This window comes from Prunus dulcis, chromosome 4 (assembly GCF_902201215.1).
Source record: "Prunus dulcis chromosome 4, ALMONDv2, whole genome shotgun sequence".
NCBI classification, from domain to species: Eukaryota; Viridiplantae; Streptophyta; class Magnoliopsida; order Rosales; family Rosaceae; genus Prunus; species Prunus dulcis.
In genome coordinates this window covers 335,762-355,734 of record NC_047653.1, presented here as the reverse complement: position 1 = coordinate 355,734, position 19,973 = coordinate 335,762, and the positions used below count along the sequence as shown (strand labels likewise).

Sequence of the window (19,973 nt, the reverse complement as noted above, 5' to 3'; positions counted from 1 at the left end):
CTGAATTTTTTCTTTCAGACCAAATAAAACTTCTTATTTTCTTGTCCGGCAAACATCATTTTCTTTCGGAACAAACACAAACCGAAGTACCCCAAATAAAAAACCCAAGCTCGGGTTTTTTTGTCCTCCCAGTAAATTAGTACAGTACAGTCATAGTCAGTTTACAGCAAAATTAAAAAACAGACAATATATATACTGCCCCTAAAAGCTTGAGCATTTATGACACACAAAAACCCGAATACCTAAATCTTCAGAAAGGAGAGAAAATCTCACAAATGTCTGAATTTCTTAACTGACCCGTTGATCCCCATTCGAAAAACTATCAAACCCAATTACGGTAGTTCAAATTGTTTGGGGGTTTAAGTCCTTGTATAGATACCAAGTCGTTGTGCTTCTCGTTTATTTCAGTGCGTTTGAACAGACACACTTAAAGCAGGTGCTGCTGCTCGTGAGCTCGCTCAGCTTCAGGAATCAACAATGGGTCGTTCTCGTGGAAACTTTCATTCTGATGAGGACCCCACTCAAAGGTTTTAGTTGGTTTTAATTAAAGTGTTATTCTTTTCCGTAAATTATTAGTTAAAGTTGCATTCAACCTTGCGTGGTTAGGGATTTTCATTTTGTGTGTTTTTATTTTGGGGTCAAAATCTGCATTTGGGTACGTTTTGGAGCTTTGATTGTGTGCTTCTGCTGAATGAAAACGTCGATCAATTGTTAAACTGGTATACTGGAGAATAACTGTGTAGTCAACTGGAAGAGCCAATCCCATATATTCTAGCTCATGGCCAGGAAAGTGTATAGAACGGAGTAATGTAAAATGGGACTGCGGATTCTTACCTAAACTTTTAGTCAATCCCACATTACTCATGTGGGATTTTCATTTTCCCGGAAAATACAGTCAATCCCACTTAGCAAGTGATAATTCTACAAATGCGTTTTGCTTTACTTTTTCTTTATTAGTCTTATTTTAGTTCACTTTTTTTTTTCTGCCATTGGGACCTTCAGGCTGCCTGTTTCCTATCCTATGACAGAATCCTTTACTCAACATCCATCTTTCATAACTTGGACCGTACTGATGTTTCATTATCTTTTTGGAACATATATGAAGTTTTATCTGAATACCAACTTTTGATCAAGCAGATCAAGGAGAAAAAAGAATGCATCCACTGGAGAAAACTTAGAATCTTCAGCAGCAGGTACTTTTCACATCATCATGTAGTTCTGAATCGAATTTGTTAAAAAGTGGGATATTGCAAATGGTTTGTATAACTTTGCTGTTTCAACTTCTTGTTATAGTGGTATTATGATATTGTAATCATGTCAAGGAAGAATTACTCTACACTCTTTGTTTATTGACACATCCCCAAAAATAATTATTCATTCTTTATTTTATGTTAAATTTTGTTTTAAACTTTCAAAATTTCCAGGCGCAGGTCAGGTAACAAGTGAAGGGAAAAGGGCTTACCACTGCAATTATTGCAACAAAGACATTACAGGGAAGATCCGAATCAAGTGTTGTATGTGCCCTGATTTTGACCTATGTATAGAGTGTTTTTCTGTTGGAGCTGAGCTGACATCTCATAAAAGCAATCACTCTTACAGGGTTATGGTTAGTATTAAGAAACCGTCTCATTTTTCTTATATCTTTTTAAATAGAGTTCTCTGTGGTTCTTATTTATTGGCAGACTATGTGAATCAAGTGTTGTGTAACATAGAAATGAGCCTATCCCTGTTTAAGCAATTCTCTAACAACTAAAGTTAGGCGTCCTTTTCCTCTATGAAGTTGAGAGGAATGCTATCATCTTTTATTTTTATTTTGACTTACCCTTTCAACAAATATTCATCATATCTAACTGAAACTCTGTTTGTAAATGCTTTTCCAAAGGTAAATAGAATGTGCACTCAATCATTTATTTTTTAACATGTTATGATTCTCAGCCAATAAAGTTGGTAGTCTAGTTTTATCCAGTTATGATGCAATGTTTGAAATTAGTGACTTTGGACAATAAAATGTAGCCCTCTTTGCACTTAAGTTTTTATTTATCTATTTATTATATATATATTTCCCTTTCAACAGGACGATTTATCTTTCCCGCTTATTTGCCCAGACTGGAATGCAGATGATGAAATACTGCTTCTGGAGGTACTTTGTTTTGTTTTTAATCCCTCAAATAAAGTTGCTACTGATCCTTTTTCAATCTTTTCAACAATGTATTTGGACTTTGGGGGTAAAATTTGACTTGTATCCAATTTCAATCTTTGTTATATAAATTCCCTTATTGCAGGCAACCGAAATGTATGGATTGGGGAACTGGGCTGAAGTTGCTGAGCATGTTGGGACAAAGAGTAAAGAACAATGTATAGAACACTACACAAATGTTTATTTGAACTCGCAGCGCTTTCCTATTCCGGTATGATGCATTTTGAACAAGTCAGGTCTCTTTCAATCTTAACCTTTCACAAAAATAATCAAGTTCTGGAATGTTTGCGTTCAAGGACATGTCTCATGTAGAAGGAAAAAATAGAAAGGAGCTTCTTGCTATGGCTAAAGGGCATGGAGAGGACAAGAAAGGTTAGTGATAATTACTTCCTCTCAATGTTTGGTATCTCTGTTTCCTTACATTCTGAACTGTTAGCATGCATTAACAAAGTTATTTTCATATACTGGACTTTTAGACAGGCATATACGGTGGCTGATGTTCTCTTCTGCCCAATTAAAGTTCCAGTCTCCCATGCTATGTATAGAACTGTTCCTCATAGTTTAATGATAATTCTCATGGAAGACATACACTAGATCAATTTCCTGCATTCAGTTTCCCTATATTTATATTCTTTTAAAATAACAAAGAACATTGAATTTTCGTGAATTAGGCGGCCCTTACTTTGTAGTTTATGTATGACTTCTGGTTGTTTTGGTTATATTCTCGTTCATTTTATTCTTCTTAGTGTTAGTTTTTCTTATTATCAAATACTTGTGACTGTTGTAGGATTTCCTATGCTGGGGGATCATAGTTTGAAGGAGGAATCTCCATTTTCTCCTTCAAGAACAAAGTATGGTCATCATTCCCACAAAATAATGATATTAGACTATTTGTACACATATGGTACATTTTAATGGGAATCTTCTTGATTTACTCAGAGCAGAAGATATGCACAAAGGTGGCCATTCTAGCCGTTTACTGTCTAGCATCAATACTGGTCAGATAAGATCTATTCTTGACTTCCTGTTTCTGATTTATCAAATATAGATGATCTTGGACGTTTCTCAGGTTTATTCCTTTCTTTCTTATACTTCAGATGCAGAATCTGGACTTCGCTCTAGTGGTGCAAGTGTGGCAGCAGCAGCTGGTAACAAGAAGCCATCCAACATGGCCCAGGTTAAAGATGGTCATGCTGTCATTAAAGTCGAAGGTGATACAAAATTTTCATCAATAGATTGCAACTAGCACGTCGTTTTTTTTTTGGGGGTCAAGTCCTAACAAAATCCGACACAAGTTTAAACACTATGGCTGAAGCAATGATGGTTGTACTCTGTGTGTGTGTGTGTGTTTGTGGTTTCAGGTAAATCACATTGACTGGTGTTAATTTTGACAACACAAGAATAATTTTTCCTGTGTACATCACAAACTTCTAGTCGTCTACTAAATGAATATTAAGAAGTTACAAGATTTGGTGTGGGATCCATAATTTACTAGTAATTGGTCATCTAATATTGTTTCTATTGTTTATGGCAGAACCTCAAGCGGATAGAAAAGGGAAGAAACCAAGTTCTTTGGGGAGTGCGGGCCCTTCTTTAGTCGAGTTGAGTGGTTATAACGTCAAAAGGCAGGAGTTCGATCCCGAATATGATAACGATTCCGAGCAGCTATTGGCTGACATGGAATTTAAGGATACTGACACTGAAGATGAGCGTGATCTGAAGTTAAGAGTGTTGCGAATCTATTCAAAAAGGTAGCTCACGAAGTTGATTTTGGTACATATTTATACCTAGATTAGTATATTATAATTCATTTATTTTTTGGAACTTGAAGTAGGCAAAACGCCGACCAAATTAGGAATAAGTGAAGAAAAGTAAATTGATTTAAAAAAAAAAAGGAATTTAGTCATTAATGCAAATTGCAATGGATGAGGATTCTGTTTTATGTGGCTTCTTTTTCTGTTTCAATTTCCTCTTTTTGGGTTAAGAAAAAAATATTGTTTGGCTGAATTTCTTTTTGTACGTTTGATCTACATTGAGGTTTTGTATATATACCAAGTAGCAATATAACATGAGATCTAACAAAACAATTTTTGCTTAAAGCTATTTATTGTTTTGACCTTCATGAGGATAAACTTGTTTGCAGACTTGATGAGAGGAAGCGTAGAAAGGATTTCATACTAGAAAGAAATTTATTATATCCTAATCCTTTTGAGAAGGACCTATTGCCTGAAGAAAGGGCGATATGTCGACGTTATGATGTCTTCATGTGCTTCCATTCCAAGGAAGAGCATGAAGAATTACTTCAGACTGTTATTGCAGAGCATCGGACTATGAAAAGAATTCAAGAACTTAAGGTATGATACTTGGCTGACTTTGGACTTCTATATTTACTTTGATTCCGTTATCTTATTTGAGAGCAAAATGCTCTTGGACACTAATCCATTTTTCAGTTACCAATTGGAATAAATTGTCCATAAGCATATGCCAGAACTAATTTCATGTAGAGGTGCCATGTCTTTATTTTCAAACTGTAAACATGCATGTTTAATCTTAAAAGTTAGGATGCATTGTGTCGATTTTGTGTCCAATTGTTGGTTGTCTTTTCCCCTAAGATCATCATACTCTTTAAATCTATGAGCAGTTGTCTGATATATTTACAATGCACACACACATGGGTATTGCTTTGTTGATTCCTTCCACGAATTTTGTAATATAATCATGCAGGAAGCCCGAGCTGCTGGTTGCCGTACATCGGCCGAGGCAGATAGATATCTTGAGCATAAACGGAAAAAGGATGCTGAAGAAAATGCTCGCAGAGCAAAGGAAAGTGGGCAAGTTGGTCCGAGCAGTCAGGGAGGTCCAAATTTGTTCGTGTCCTCAGAGTCTGTTGACAAGGACTCAAACTCAAGGCCAGCTGGACAGGCTACTTCAAGCTCTGCCAGTGATATGGATATAATGGGATTTTATGGATCAGATTTACTGTCTGAAGCTGTAAGTATTCATTAATAACTTCCTAGTTTGTCAATAAGTAAGCATAAGGACACAATTCTGGTTGTTTGCTGTGTTCCTAGGTTTTACCAGTCACGAAGAAGTGATCTCTAACTTGGCTGGATTGCATCTGTCCAGCCAAAATTAATCCAAATATATAGTTTTCATAATATGGTTTTTCCTTTTTCTGGATGTGACGTGGTACTGGATGCTGAGTCATCAAACCTTTAGATATTACTTGTAGGACTGGATACAAAGCCCATGTACTTTTATTTCTAACCTATGTGACTATTGTACTTGTACAAAGCCTTTTTTATGAAGCAATCTACTTTTTGTCCCGTGGCAGGAGAAACGTCTCTGCAGCGAGATTAGGTTACCACCACCCGTTTTCCTCAAGATGCAAGAAGTTATTTCAATTGAAATCTTCAGCGGCAATGTCAGTAAAAAATCAGATGTCCATCACTTGTTCAAGATTGAACCTAGTAAAATAGACAGGGTTTATGACATGCTTGTGAAAAAGGGGATCACTCAGCCTTGATAGTAGATACCATTTCAGGCTTCATGTTGTTTGTGTTGTAAATTGTTTGGATTTGTATCGGTTTTGTTCCAGAGAAATAACAAAATTGCAAATGCTGCTGCTATATCCTCTCCTTTCCATTTCAAAATTGCTTAGTTACCCTGTTATAATATCATTACAGAAAATATGAAATATAAGCGCAATTTAATCAAGCCTTCTTTCTTTTGATCCAAAGTGTGATGTGTTATGATGTCCAAGATCTTACCATTTCCTAAGAAACTGAAATTACATCTCTTTTCCATTTCATTCAAGAGTTCTTATGTGTTTCCACGCCCCCGACTGTCAGTCTCTCGTTTCCTTGGTTTTAATGGTCATGTCATGCGAGTACAAAGCCTTGGAAAAACCATTTGAAAATGAAATGTAGTATTAAAACCTACTGAAACTATGGACCCAAAAAACAGAAAAGAGAGATCTGAAACTAGACAAAAGTAGTCTTGAGTGAAAGATTTACGGATATACAAGGGTAAAGGAAAAACAAAGTTCAAATAAATATTGTATAAAAACTGCGGACGAGCAAGCTTCATCAAAACCAAAATCATAAGCAAATTTGTAAAATTGACTCTTAAAAACAACAAAAACAGATACATTAATAAAAATTGAACAAATACACAATTATGTCATTTTTTTAAAAGTGAGCTTTAAATTCTCAAATCAAAACTACCATTGCTAGAAAAACTATTTAAAAAAATAAATGAAAAGGAGAATCACTGATACCATATCACTCCTTAATACTGAGATGAAGATAATTAACATCTACTACATCCGATCCGAATCCTATTCTTAGCTAAAAGTTGTTTTGAAAGCAATACCTTTATAAGCTTTACAATTAAATCTAAAGACTGAAAGAAACTATACTTAAAAAGATACCATTAAGATACAAACGGAAATTTTTAAAAGTTCACCGCTCATGCATGGGTGCAAAAACACACACCAATTACTCCTAAGAGTGAGTTGAGCTGCTACTGCCTAACCTGATGACCATCAGATTACATTTACTTGAGCACTTGTTGAACTCAATAAACTTAAACCTATCAGATATATAGCTGTACACCTACCAATTCTCATGATGTTAGAAACTTGATAATAGTACTTTGCATATCTCAATTCCCTATTCCCGACAGTTCATCTTATCTACAAGACCAATGAACCCAACCTTCCAGGATCCTATGGTCAAAAGTTAAAAAATCTCCACCTCAGCCCTGAGCAGCCATTTCTGTGGCTCCCGGTGTTTCAGATTTCTCATAGGTGGGATCAACTTCTTCCTTATAAATCAATTCATCCTTGTTGCAAGTACAATCATCACCGCCATCGCCGCCACTAGAATTGTTCTTTTCATCCTCATTACTGGTACAATGCCGCTTCCTCAGACTCACCCTCTTCACATTTCCAAATACATCATCAGGTGGGGATAAATCTGGTAATTTCTGTTTTTCTTCTGCCATATAACTAGCAGAGATTGTTAAGAGCTTCATGCTCGAACTGATATTTTCAGACATATGTAAGAGTATATCAGGCTTTGCCTTCACATCAACCCATGTGTTCTCAACCCAGTCTCTGGAAGCCCTAACATCCTTTCTCTGGAAAATCATAAGCTTCTCCTCACCTAGTACACATTGAAAGAAACATCACTCATCATGATAATTTATCACAAAATCAGATAACACATTTTACCAGCTTGATCAGAAGTTCAAGTCAACTAGCAATGCACTCTGTGAAAGGTAAGAAACATAACTTAAAATACAAAAAATCTCATACCAGGGAAGTAGACTTGTAGAGTATCAGTTCCTGAAATGTTAACTCCAGTAACAACACCTTCCCACCAGCCATCACACCACCATGCATCAACTGGTACTCCAACATCAAAAGTACACTCTGTAGAATCATTAGGACAACAGGGTCGGATTGTCAGGCGGCCTGAGCATCTCATGCCCAGTTTATCAGGAGCAGCAACTCTAAACGCAGGGACCCATTCCTACACATTAACAAAAAAATGTGGAGATCTAAATTTCTTTGTGATCAGTTTGCTTAAACAAGCCAATTACAAAAAGAAAAACATAGAGACAAAACATTTCTTGAAAATGCAAATGCTAGAACACAATGTTCATGTTATTATAGGCAATTTGTTTGATAGTAGTAAGACCAACAATCACCAATGGCTTTGGGTGTGTTTCTAAAGTCCATTTAATATAGGGTTTTTTTTTCATACTTTGGGCTCCTATATTGGGTATAATAGTGAGTCTCCCTTATTTCAACTCATGCAGATCATCTACTCAAACACTTGCATAGATGACTAGCAACCAAGCTATATAAAAAAAGTGCCTTCAGATCAGATCTATTTCTGAGGCAATGCAAACAAAGGTTTTAGATCACCAAATGTTTATCCATGCTCAACTCTTTCCATTATGAGGCCAGAGAAGAATTCAAATAAAGATCTCTAGAGGATCACATACCTCCAGATTGCCAGATCCATCTGCATCTTGCACATCATCATATTGAACTTTGAGAAGCTTCTGAGATGTCCGCAAGACCTGACACCTAAACCAACATCCTCGCATGCCACTATCTTGACAGAGCAACTCTATCTTCTCATCAACCTTAAAAGACATTGGACATTGGGGCTCAGATCCAGCAATCTTAACTCCAATTCCCTTCCTAGATAATTTTAATTTCAACTTTGGGTATGTTGGAACGCAATTTGGTGGATTATTCCCAGTGACCAAATTTTTAACAACAGAACGTCCCTGATTCCCCTTGCTGCTTCTATTTCTCTTACAGCTAATCCTCAGAGGATCATCAGGTGCTAACTCTTCCTCTTCCTCATCTTCATCGCATAATTTATGGCACTTGGCTTTTTGCTTGGAGACATTGTGGACATCTAAAGAAGAGAGAATTGCTTGATTAGAATATCCCCGCAATTTAGCAAGACTGAAGGGCCTAACCATATGGTTCTTAAGTTGCCGAAAGCACATATGGATTCCAGATGAAGAATTATGAGCAACAATAGCCAAGCATTTCTCGTAGTGCTTAGGAGTCAAAACTGTTGCAGGACCATCAACACACTCAGCACTGATCACCTGAACATGAGGTGTGATAAAAACTTCTCTGGGGTGTGGATTTAGATGAGGAACTACATCCTTGACTTCCTGAGTGTGGTGAAACCAACGCACTTTAACCTTTTTCTGCCCCTTCTTGTCTTCATACATGTCTTCCAAGTAACCAAGGTAGTGGTGTTCTTCTAACGCCATTATAAACACAAAAGAATGGACCTGAAAATCAGGGCCACAAGAATAAACATTACAGAGGATCTCTATGAAAATTAAAGAGATGCCACTGAAGAAAAGAAAGAGCACCACTTAATGTAGAAATAATAACACATACAACAAAAAAAAGGTAGATATCAGTTGACGCTTACAGAAATGGTGGCTCCATTCCTGCAAAATGCTGGGTAGTGCTTGAGCTGTTTGGCACAACTCCAGGCAACACCAGACCATTCAATGTCTGAATTGTGAACTTTCAATTTCCTTGGAACCTGGATAAGAAATGGAGATTACTTAGTAAAACTTTTCTAAGAACCCAAAACCCAGATTTAGCAAAAGACAGTATGTGAATACCATCTGATCTGGCAGATAAGTTTGATGAGCACAAAAGCCAGTAATTGATAATGCTTGTGCTGTTTCTTCTGTTGGTGAATCTGCTAAAGGAAGAATAAGTTTGTTTAAACTTATAATATAAACTCAAATAAGTATGAGTAGAGACGAACGTGACAAAACACCATACATGCATTCAGGAATAATACCATAATTACTGTTCCTGAAGCTATGAAAAATCAACAGTAAAAAAATAAAATAAAAAAGCATACCAACAAGCGACAAAGTACCATTTAATAGCATGCTTTCCAATATTTACTAGTCAGCAGAAACTTTTCAATCCATAAGAAGGATTTCGCCCATAGCAGGCTGCCCATCTTTATGTATTTTCTAAATGAGAATGGACTGAATATAAGAACATCTTACCATATTTTCATCTACACCAACAACTTACACTGAATATCAACAGGTACCCCCAAAATTCCATTTCACCATATATTTTTTGCTTTCTTATGGGCAACGGTGCACACAGAGTTGATAGTCATGATGGCTTACGGTAACATATGGCTCATGAAAAGATTGGAAATAACTAAATTAAAACTAAAAAGATCTTTCAAGGCATTGTGTTTGACTCCAAAAATTAAGATTAAATATGAATTCCTGGTAAAGATAAATTAGAAAGAAAGGTGTTTAAAAATTAGAAAGAAAGTTGTTTAAGCAGCCAGCTTTCTCAACTTTGTTTAATAATCCATGAACGAGGTGAACAAAATATTAATTTCATAATATTGATACCTAAATATATTATAACCTAAAAAAACCAAAAAACTTCAAATATGAGAAATCATTATACCACCTTATAATGACCTACATAACTTAATGCTTCCATTTAAGGTTACTGCTTTAATTGAAAACTCTCATGGAATACCCAGAGGTTGACAAATTAGTTTACTAAACCAAAATAGGAAAGCAACAGAATTAATGGAAGAAAATATATTCCATTTCTCCTAATCAGCAATTTCACATGTTGACTCAATCCATGAATAAGTTTCAACGTAAATAGCAATGTCTACGGCTACCCAGCATACCATGTTGTATGATACTAGTCTCCGCAACAGAAGCAACGACTCCACACTAAGATTCTGAATTCCTATGGGTTTAAACAAATAAACTATTGATATGAACTAAAATCTTCCAAAATTTCAAAATTCGACAGGTAAGAAAGCAAAGGTCACTAAATTAGGGATTTAAGACTCATCCCGCGTTCCCCTCCCTTCCCTGGCCCCCCAAAAAACAAAACAGAGAAGAATTCGCATCAAAGTATAATTCCAAAATGTTCAACAAGCACTCAAATCATGGATCAAAATCAAAACAGGTAAAGACATGATAAACAAGGAAAAGATAGTGCAAAGCATGAAGAAAGAGTAATTGATAGGCGTGAGATTTAAGGTATGACATGGTACCCATTCTATCATTAGAGGTCAAAAATCCCGTCGACAAAACTCATACTAGTTCCCCCTCTTTCTCTCTCTCACTCACTCCCTCCCTCTCCCCCTCTTTCTCCTTCCTTAAGTGGTTGCAGTGGACTTGTGAAAATTGAAGAAGTAGAAGGCAAGGATGTTTAATGTGACAGGAGAACAAGCTGGCAGAAAGAGCTCATAAAACAATGGCCATACAGAGACACGTAATAGCCAGCCTCTCCTTTTTGGAAAGATGCTGAAATATAATTGGCTTGCATATTTCTTTACAAAAAGTTGGATTTTTCTGCTTATCAAAAGAAATCCAGTTACTTAGGCAATCTCCACTAACATATAGAATTAAGTTGACTTTTCTTGACTGCAAATCCAAAATAAATTTCATTTCTTGGAGAAAAGGTAGGCTGGAATACTCCCTCTATTCTTATAACAGAAAAGAAAAAAAAGGTAAAAGCAGGTGAAAATTTTCTAATGATTGTAGATTAATAAGAAAGGACTCATGTATCCAACCCAAATATTCTCTGATGATTCTACATTCCTAATGAAAAACTTACTAGATTTGATTAAGAATGGCTAACTTGATTCCAAACTACTAACTATATCATGTGGTTAAAATTACGTTCCTAAAGAAAAACTCATCATTGGAAAAACACGATGCTTTGGTACGCTAAAACCGATTATTGTATGAATTTCAAAGGCACGTTCAAGGATGTAAGATAGATGATGCAAAAGAAATTGCCTGACTAAAGCAAAGAAAATATATTTTCTATATATAAAAGTAGAAATGTCTTTTGCTATAAATAAAAGTGGGAATGTCATAAAACAGTTTTAGGACAAAAATACCTCTACATATTAAAACTAAATTGTTTCAAAGAATACGTTTATTTCATTATCATCTTTACCTCTTTCTTCAATACTTTAGCAATCCCTTATATGGGATGAACATGAGCTTCAAACTACATTACTAGAGAGAAACTAGCACCGGCAAAACACATTGCTTTGGAACGTTAAAATAGGTTACTACAAGAATTTCAAAGGCAGGTTCAAGCATGGCCTCCGCCCCCAATCAGATAAATTACATGATAAAAATTGCCTTTCTAAAGTGTAACTCTTTATCATACATAAAAGTAGGAATGTCGTACAACAGTTTGTTGGACATAATTACCTTTTTTCCTTCTTTATTTATCCCTTTTCCCTTATTTCAATACTCTCGCCCTCCTTTGATGCCCATATTTATTTCTCTTGAAAAATAAGTATCACCATGCCGTCTCTCTTACATTATTGATTCTCGATATTATATGCATCACATGATTAAAGCCTACTATCAAAGCAATTTATTTAAGATCACAATTCAACCTACAAATCTCCAATAAATTATTTATTCATAAAAACAACTCCGTGCATTTTAAAAGTTTAAAAAATCTCACAATTCAAATAATTCACAACCATAAACAGAAGAATTCACCTTGTACATGTTCAAAATTCAATAGAATAGTTATACTCTACAGTTCACATGTGAAGCGCACATGCACACGGGCGTGCACGCGCACACACACACATGCATGCTTGAACACTATAGAATCTAACTTACAAAGTAGAGAACATGAGTGCAATAGATATGGGGAGGATTATAAACAGATATCATCTCAAATTGAGATTCCAAATATGTTCAGATTTCGAACATTTAGTGGGGTGACAGACATGAATAAATTTTGAACAGAAACAAATTTGTCACATTACATAACCAAACAGAATTGTTGTTAGATGCTTGTGCAGTAGATATGCAAGTAGAATTTGGTCCAGAGGATTACAGCTGAAGCGAGAGCTGTGGATAGCTCAACTGGTATGTATATCAAAGTTGTAGACAAACTAATATAAAGTTACACAGCTTCTGAGGCTACAACAAGCTGAAATAAAGAAGTTCTGGATGAGAACATTTTATTCAATTATACACCTTTGATTCAAAACAACACGAAACAAAAGTAATATACAACTTTGCATTATATTCCTAAAATATACTACTTTGTGAGACTTCTTAGGGTAATGCTAATTTCAAACTTCTAGAATACGTTTGAGTCCATTTTTAACTAAAGGATTATGATAATTGATCTAAAAAATTTAAAATTCAAGATTCTAAGAAGAAGATAAAGGATGCAACGTCGGAGGGACCTACGACTGCTTTCCCTAGACTGAGAAAATTACATCAATTCAACAAAAGGATGACATAATGCTATGTCACAAATATCTCCGATTTTCACTTTGCATAGGAGATCGCCACCCCTAGGTAATGCATAACCATGCATGAAATTTTTATCCTAAACCTGGTATGTCAAGTGCTACTCTTCTTCCATATTGATATTCTAGTCTAACAGTACATTGAGGCAATGCTTATCATAACCTGTATTCATAAGTTTAAATCCAACTACAAATCACAACAAAGGACAATATTATTCAACATAAATATCCAATATTACTCAAAATACCATGAAAGGAACCTGAAAATTTCGAGATGATAACATAACATACTTGAAACCTCTGACCAGCTAGGCCTCGAGACCAAGGAAGTAAGCCATTCTACAACTTCTCTTCTTGCTCTCCATTTGGTACACGCATTAATGAATCCCTTGGACCCATAAGTCTCCACGAACTCCTCTGAAACAACATACATCATGTGCCTTATACTCCTCTCAGTCCCTATAACAGCGAGGACAAATTCCCCTGATGCCTCCTTCAAGTAATAATGGACGACACGGTTACCACGCTCTTGACACAAAGTGTGCTCCTCCCACGACACAAAACTATGAGTATTCGTCATCATCATATTATTTAGGGAGCCCCAAAATGACAGAAGAAACCCCCTTTATCACATTACCTGAAAATTCCAAAGTTTACCAGTGATGAGCGTTTTGGTACTCAAATAACCAACTCAGTTGACTATGAAACCCTAACTGAGAACATGGGTTCTCATAAAACTCAATCCCATTCAAGAAAAAGTAAAGTAAATTATACATAAATAAAAATTAAATTGAAAAAAAAAAAAAACGGGTATAAAAGAGAAACCTACCGTTGCTAGTATACTCAAGAGGCGGAAATTCTTGGAGCCAAACAGCCTCCAAGGAAGTGCGTATGAGGCAAAGTGAACAAAACTGGCCAAAAGTGAAAGGGAGAGAGAACTAGGGTTCTAAAACCTAGACCCAATTCAAAAAAAGGACTGGGTCTATCACTCAGCTTGGCTTCAAAGGCGAGGGGAACAAGCAGGTGACTGAAATGGCATTAACAATGACCGTATGATTAGCGAGGTAACCCTTTGTCTATAAGCATGAGGATGACGAAGAAGCCTCCAAAAGCGAAAAAGAAAGAAACAAAAGGTGGGGTTTTTCAGTGGTTGAGGCGGAGCATAAAAAGAGTGAGCTTTGGTTGAAAGGGCGTGGGAGGAGACAGAGAGCAGAGAGTAGGTCGTCAAATGTCAATGGAACTTCAAAGAAGCGACTGAATGACCTAATGTTTAGAGAGGAAGAGAAAAGGGGGCGCCAGGACTTGAGTCAGGGCTTGCAGAGCTTGGGAACCAAGGCAGCCCATGACATCTGGTGAGGGAGAAGTGGAGCAAAATGGGGAGGGTAGCCTCGGAATTGTGAGATTTGCGGGAGGGCTATACGTTTCAATTGCGGCCTTCTTTGGACACGTGGTACTTAGTAAGTACCCAAAATAAATAAATAAATAAAAGAAAAAGGTTAGTGAATTAAGGACGCGTTTGTTTTGTGGGAAAATGAGTTTGTGAATTATTTACTTTTTTATGTTTGGTAAGTTTATATTTGAGAAAAAGTTTAATGCCACATAAGAAAATGAGTGGAAAAATCAAAATAAGTGAATTAAGCTGACCCAAAAAAGGAAATAAATAATGAAAGTGATTTTTTTAAAAAAATTTGAGAAGTCCAGCCCATTTGGTAAACTATGAGAAAAGTTTATTAAACATCAAACTGCATTCTCTCATAACAAATCTGACGGTAATTATTTTCACAGCACATCAATGCCAACTTAACCCTAAAATCACTCATATCCTATGTGCATAGAGTTGAATCAAATATTGTTAAAATCTCGACAGATGAAGTACAAGAAGAACGGCCTTATTTACATTTGTGCCCATGAACTTGGAAAAGTATTGTAAACCCATCATATTCTTTTGCCACAAGGGACTTTTATTTCATCATATAACAGAATGTCACTGGTGAAGGATGATGTGATCTGTGTCTGTGTGGCAAAAGATGATAGGCTATAAAATATTGGCAAGGGAGAAGATAATGGTAGCTTCCCACACTGAAATTTGACCTTCCCTTATCCTGAATAAAGTGAGATAAGAAGGCCAAGCAATGATGTCCACAAACTCCCAATTGAAAATTTGAAAGGATAATAGATGGTATAGCTTAGCTTAGCAGTGAGAGAGCACTCTTGTGTTGTGTTTGATAGAGGTTGGGGGAGCAAATGAAAATGTCTACATTGAGCTCCCAATTCCACCTCCCAACCAAATATCTTGCAACTTCAACTTCAAATCCTTCATTTCTCATCCCCACTACTTCACAAAAAAAACACCATGCATATCCAACAATATTATCATCTCTACCTTCTGAACCTACAAGTGTCCTTCCACCAACAGTAGCATATGCTAGAAAATCCAAGTCCTTAGTTATACAACATGAACAAGTCAGTGGGAACTCGTCGTCGTCGAGGTCAAGGAATTTGATAATGGGAGTCGTTTCTGTTGGAGTTGTGGTGTTTCTGATGGGGATGGACGGGCAGAAAGCTATGGCTTTGGGTCCTGAAGGGCCGCTGATGGAAGAGTTTTGGGACAATGTTAGGAGATATGGACTTTATGCTCTCACAGTGAGCACAGGTGCTCTGTACGCTACCTTCCAGCCTATATACGAATTGTTGAAGAACCCCATCTCTGCAATTCTGGTGTTGGTAATATTAGCCGGCGGTATCTTCATCCTTTCCCAAGTGGTTACAGCCATGGTTGGTGTCTCTGATTTTACTTATGATTATGGATATTGAAATGATATATTTGAATGTGGATTCATTCCCTATATCTATTATGTAAGTAAAGAGACTTTTTGATGCATGTCGACTAGGAAGTTCATTTCCTATTACAGTTTCTCTAGACGCAACGCAACGCAAATTTGGAGTAGTCCAAAGTTAATTTTTGCTTTGAAATCTTATTGTTATCCCAGATTGGCAACTGGTAATTATTTATTTTCATTTTGAAGAGAGCTATATATCTAGACTCAGGTATAAAGTCAAGCAAACTTATTAACAAAAGATTGCATAAGAACAAGTCCTCTGTTTTTAACAAAAGATTTATATATTAGCTAGCTTGGAGCTTGGTTGGTGGTTTTAGTTGGTTTAGCAGCAAACTACAGATGAAACTGATAGAGGGTAGCGGAAACTGTTGGCATACTGGAAAGAGAGGGTTTCTCCAGGGCCTAGAGCCTCACCATCATTGACTAGGCAGTCATCAAAGTCTTTGCGTCTAAACACTTTTGGATTGACCAGCCGGGCTGAGCTAAACCACCCACAGCTGACGTGAATGTTGGATATGCTGCAACCCGGAACGCAGGCGTTCAGGATCTCAACCGTGTAGGCTGGAATTCCATTGGGAAGTGGCGCTGTTTGGCCTTGCAATATCACTATGTCGTCTTTTGAGCATGCTGCCCCAATACGATTCATGTCTCCTCCTCCATCATCATCTTCATCTGCATGCACATTATTAGTTAAGTTTTCTAACTTACTGCACATTATTTTTACTGTCCCAAATTAATTAAACTACACTGATGTGAGGCTAGACACGTTGACCACGTCCTCTTAGACCTAAAAATTGAACCCAATCAAGCATTTGCCTAGGCCTCCTTACCTAGAGGGTTAGTAATAAAAGGCTTCCATAGCAATTCTGGACACAAGTCAATCACACTCTAACACCTGGCATTGTGCTGGAGTCAGACTTGACAGATTAATGTTGGGGCAGAAATGAATCAGAATCAGATGGTCCAAAACCAACCAAAGACAGCCCACATGATCATTATGGATTATAATGATCTTGAGAAATTTAAAGGCCCAATCATGTCAAAGCAAAATTCATGTCTAGGCTCTAGCTTTCTGATTATAATCATCCAGTCTTAACTTGTCTAGGCAATCTAGACAATTATTCATCAAGTCAAAGTGTACTACGTAGCTAAAGAGAGAGTTACACTGACATACATGGCAAATTAGAAAAGTAGTAAAACAAATTTGAAGGAAAGGAGGTCAAAGATTAATAAGAGTAGAGTAGCCATAGGCTAAAATATTAGTATTACCACCAGTTGACTGCAACAGCTTCCGATGACCAAGGCCTGCAGTGTGGCTTTCATTGGAAAAGACCAGCCTATTATTATTAATGCCAACTGCTTCCCCAACACTACTTCCCAAGTGATCAATCACTGCATTTCGAGAAACAGATTCCCAAGTGGTTTTCATTAGAACGGAATCGATCATAACATGAGGAAAGTACTTTGAAGATCAAATGATATGAATGAGCTTAACACATCCCATAAACAAATGATCAAAAATGATATAATTATATGTATAGTCTAGACTCTATATCCAGCACCATGGCAATGAGGGCATCCAATTTCATCTGGAAACTAAAAAGTAGCTTCCAAAACAGAGTTAAGGTGGGTGTAGGGAAACGATCAAAAAATGGCCGGCCCTCGCTGTTGCCAAAAAAATGAAACTTGTATATATAATATACGTACCGAAGAACAAAGCAATAAGCATCATAATAAAACCGAAACAGATGATCATCAGGGCCACAGAATTAGCTATGAAAAGTCTCCTGCTGCAGCCATTCATCAGTACACCTCTCAATCTCATCACGGATGATCAGTTGCTTGCTTCGATATAGTATATATGCTTTCAGCTAGCTAAGCTGCATGTCAACAAATATTTCATACCAAAAAAGAAAATAGCAGGTAAAAGCATGCATATGCATCTTAATGGGGGGCAAACTAACAAAGTACATGTATATGAACCTCACTTACTCTTTCAGAGAGAAATATAGCTAGCCACTGTGCATGCGTTGTTCAAGAACCAAAGAAGAAGGTGGTGGTGGTGGTGCATAGCTCAGCAAATCTGATGCGGAAGAAACTTGAATCTAATAAGGGAAGGGAGAGAGCAAAGCTATATAATATATATAGCTCGAAGACATTAATTTACATTAATTCGAAATTGGACTTCAATGTGCAATCTATTACAGAACTGACATTGCTTTTCGGATTTTGCATGGAAAAGTTGTTGACTCGTTGACTGCAGCTAGCGTACCTACCTATGTGGCTATGTCCCAATGAATTGTCCAGACTCCAGAACTACAAGGGACGACACACACGGCCGGGTTTGAAAAATTGAAAAAAGAAGAAAAGAAAAGAAAGAAAAGGCATTTTATTTTATTTTGGGTCAAAGTTTGGACTATATATATATATGTGCATGTTAAGAAAAGCATAGGAATTCGATATTGAAGTTATCCTTTTGGCGTGATTCAATATTGAAGTCGAATGTCATGATGATAAAGGTCATATATAATGAAAAGTGCAACAAACAAAGCTTTAGGAACCAGCAGCAAATTAAAATGATGCTCTATTGATTCCTGATGACCTCTCCTCCTCCTCCTCAGTAATTTTTTTTTTTTTTTTTTTTTTGGGGGTCAAACCTCCTCCTCAGTAATATAAGTAATAAATTACTGGTCCTAAAAGCAGTTGGTGCATTCACAGTGTGTAAATACACAAACACAATAAAGAAGGATATCAGCCTCAAGATTTCCCAAGAAGAAATTGCACCCCATGGGCCATGGCCAGCAACTTCATTATGGTAAGAGAGTTAAGACCTGGTTAGCTCTAGCCTCTGGCTAGCTACCTAGAATAGATTATAACATGAGGCAGCAAACCAAAAAGAAGATCACAGGCAGGCAGTGATATACGTGGATATTGGATTTGAATTTGAACCACTAGTAGTAGGGGTCAAGGTCAACTACAACATGACTGACAATGAAGGAGAGAAATTAGGCTACTTTAATTATGTGAAAGAACCGCCAAAAGCAAAAGCAGAGAGCAGGGGAGGATGCATCTGCATACATGCAGGCTGCAGCTGCTCTGCTGCTGGGCCCGGCTGGCTGGCTGGCTTTTCATCCACCGTCCAAGTCCTCAGTCGCATCCCACATTAGCTTAATTAAACTGTTTTTATCACAGCTGAAGTGATTGATTCATAGTTAATTAGTATTATACAGTTACTGCTGGTGCTGGTGCTGGCTGAACCAGAAGTAGTAATTGGACATCATTCACCTAACCAAGCTCGCACTTGCTGCGTAATAATTTACTGCATCCATTTATGGTAACTATGATGTATATATGTAACATGTTGTTGGGTCTCTATCTCTTCACGTTTTAAGTGGTATACAAGTTGAATCTCTCTCTCAGGCTTGTTGATTATTAGCCGCTTGACTCATCGAGTTATACTTAAGCAGTCGTGTCTGTTTTCTTCTGATAATGTAATTATGTAATTATATATCAACATGGCCGTGGGATAATCTTCATCTCAAGTCATAGTACGTGTCACGCAACGCCGATTTCAGGCAACAAAACTTGGCATAGATTGATTGCAAAATCATTAGTATAAACTTTTGATTTGGGCACAAGCAACCTCATTAGAATACGACCTAATAAAATTTATTTAAAAAAATGAAAGAAAAAAGAAAACAGCCCATTAATGACGCACTTATCTTATCTTAGATAGGGCCTTTCTAGTTTTTGTGGTGTTGAGCCAATCATGTAAGAGAATCCAATTAACGAAATTAAAGGGTTCATGAAATCTTAGGTAGAAAGAAAATCACTTGACATATTATTGAAGATATATAATTAATGCGAAGCTGGGGAATGGATGATGTGTTAATGCGCAACTCAATCATTGTTGCTATTTTCATTATATAAGAATAGTGACTAATAACCACTCCTCAAACAAGTTGAGTGTCCTATTAATTCCTCTATATATATATATATATTATATGTTGATGTTGTTGGTGATGATGATAACTATGATCACTACTATTTGGTTTGCAGCGCTCGACTAAATTTCAA

General features: G+C 36.7%; 4 protein-coding genes across 5 annotated transcripts; 2 read left to right on the top strand and 2 right to left on the bottom strand.

Moving 5' to 3' along the window:
* Nucleotides 1–22: 22 nt before the first annotated feature.
* On the top strand, nucleotides 23–5,914 carry LOC117626297 (transcriptional adapter ADA2b). The gene is made up of 13 exons (XM_034357969.1): nucleotides 23–527; nucleotides 1,138–1,193; nucleotides 1,425–1,606; nucleotides 2,075–2,140; nucleotides 2,283–2,408; nucleotides 2,494–2,569; nucleotides 2,985–3,048; nucleotides 3,137–3,195; nucleotides 3,295–3,408; nucleotides 3,732–3,948; nucleotides 4,341–4,551; nucleotides 4,922–5,188; nucleotides 5,532–5,914. Exons 1-13 carry the CDS (start codon nucleotides 478–480, stop codon nucleotides 5,721–5,723), a joined length of 1,680 nt encoding a protein of 559 aa, XP_034213860.1. The 5' UTR covers nucleotides 23–477; the 3' UTR covers nucleotides 5,724–5,914.
* Nucleotides 5,915–6,494: 580 nt separating this feature from the next.
* LOC117625103 lies at nucleotides 6,495–14,436 on the bottom strand. Of its 2 annotated transcripts, none has more exons than XM_034356688.1 (7): nucleotides 13,886–14,436; nucleotides 13,348–13,693; nucleotides 9,374–9,456; nucleotides 9,175–9,291; nucleotides 8,213–9,028; nucleotides 7,518–7,734; nucleotides 6,495–7,365 (listed from the first exon to the last, which is right to left on the bottom strand). In XM_034356688.1, the coding sequence occupies exons 2-7, from the start codon at nucleotides 13,640–13,642 to the stop codon at nucleotides 6,956–6,958; spliced, it is 1,938 nt and encodes a 645-aa protein (XP_034212579.1). In that variant the 5' UTR covers nucleotides 13,643–13,693; nucleotides 13,886–14,436; the 3' UTR covers nucleotides 6,495–6,955. The 2 variants fall into 2 exon arrangements, with proteins under 2 accessions (XP_034212579.1, XP_034212580.1); XM_034356689.1 differs by having other exon boundaries at nucleotides 9,374–9,453.
* A 739-nt stretch (nucleotides 14,437–15,175) lies between these two features.
* Nucleotides 15,176–16,089, top strand: LOC117623738. Its single transcript, XM_034354695.1, has one exon. The coding sequence runs from the start codon at nucleotides 15,301–15,303 to the stop codon at nucleotides 15,868–15,870; it is 570 nt and encodes a 189-aa protein (XP_034210586.1). The 5' UTR covers nucleotides 15,176–15,300; the 3' UTR covers nucleotides 15,871–16,089.
* A 74-nt stretch (nucleotides 16,090–16,163) lies between these two features.
* LOC117623737 (TPD1 protein homolog 1) lies at nucleotides 16,164–18,016 on the bottom strand. The gene is made up of 4 exons (XM_034354694.1): nucleotides 17,889–18,016; nucleotides 17,604–17,776; nucleotides 17,166–17,288; nucleotides 16,164–16,568 (listed from the first exon to the last, which is right to left on the bottom strand). Exons 2-4 carry the CDS (start codon nucleotides 17,719–17,721, stop codon nucleotides 16,219–16,221), a joined length of 591 nt encoding a protein of 196 aa, XP_034210585.1. The 5' UTR covers nucleotides 17,722–17,776; nucleotides 17,889–18,016; the 3' UTR covers nucleotides 16,164–16,218.
* Nucleotides 18,017–19,973: the final 1,957 nt, after the last annotated feature.

What these genes read in the sequence shown, in the direction of transcription:
- LOC117626297 (XM_034357969.1), top strand. Translation starts at nt 478, where the DNA reads ATGGGTCGTTCTCGTGGAAACTTTCATTCTGATGAGGACCCCACTCAA. An exon ending in CTTAGAATCTTCAGCAGCAG is followed by an intron (nt 1,194 to 1,424) that starts GTACTTTTCACA and finishes CAAAATTTCCAG; the next exon opens with GCGCAGGTCAGGTAACAAGT. An exon ending in TGCTGTCATTAAAGTCGAAG is followed by an intron (nt 3,409 to 3,731) that starts GTGATACAAAAT and finishes TGTTTATGGCAG; the next exon opens with AACCTCAAGCGGATAGAAAA.
- LOC117625103 (XM_034356688.1), bottom strand. Translation starts at nt 13,642, where the DNA reads ATGATGATGACGAATACTCATAGTTTTGTGTCGTGGGAGGAGCACACT. An exon ending in GGAATGGAGCCACCATTTCT is followed by an intron (nt 9,029 to 9,174) that starts GTAAGCGTCAAC and finishes CCTGATTTTCAG; the next exon opens with GTCCATTCTTTTGTGTTTAT. An exon ending in TCTACAAGTCTACTTCCCTG is followed by an intron (nt 7,366 to 7,517) that starts GTATGAGATTTT and finishes AATGTGTACTAG; the next exon opens with GTGAGGAGAAGCTTATGATT.
- LOC117623738 (XM_034354695.1), top strand. Translation starts at nt 15,301, where the DNA reads ATGAAAATGTCTACATTGAGCTCCCAATTCCACCTCCCAACCAAATAT.
- LOC117623737 (XM_034354694.1), bottom strand. Translation starts at nt 17,721, where the DNA reads ATGAGATTGAGAGGTGTACTGATGAATGGCTGCAGCAGGAGACTTTTC. An exon ending in GCTTATTGCTTTGTTCTTCG is followed by an intron (nt 17,289 to 17,603) that starts GTACGTATATTA and finishes CTCGAAATGCAG; the next exon opens with TGATTGATCACTTGGGAAGT. An exon ending in GCTGTTGCAGTCAACTGGTG is followed by an intron (nt 16,569 to 17,165) that starts GTAATACTAATA and finishes ATGTGCATGCAG; the next exon opens with ATGAAGATGATGATGGAGGA.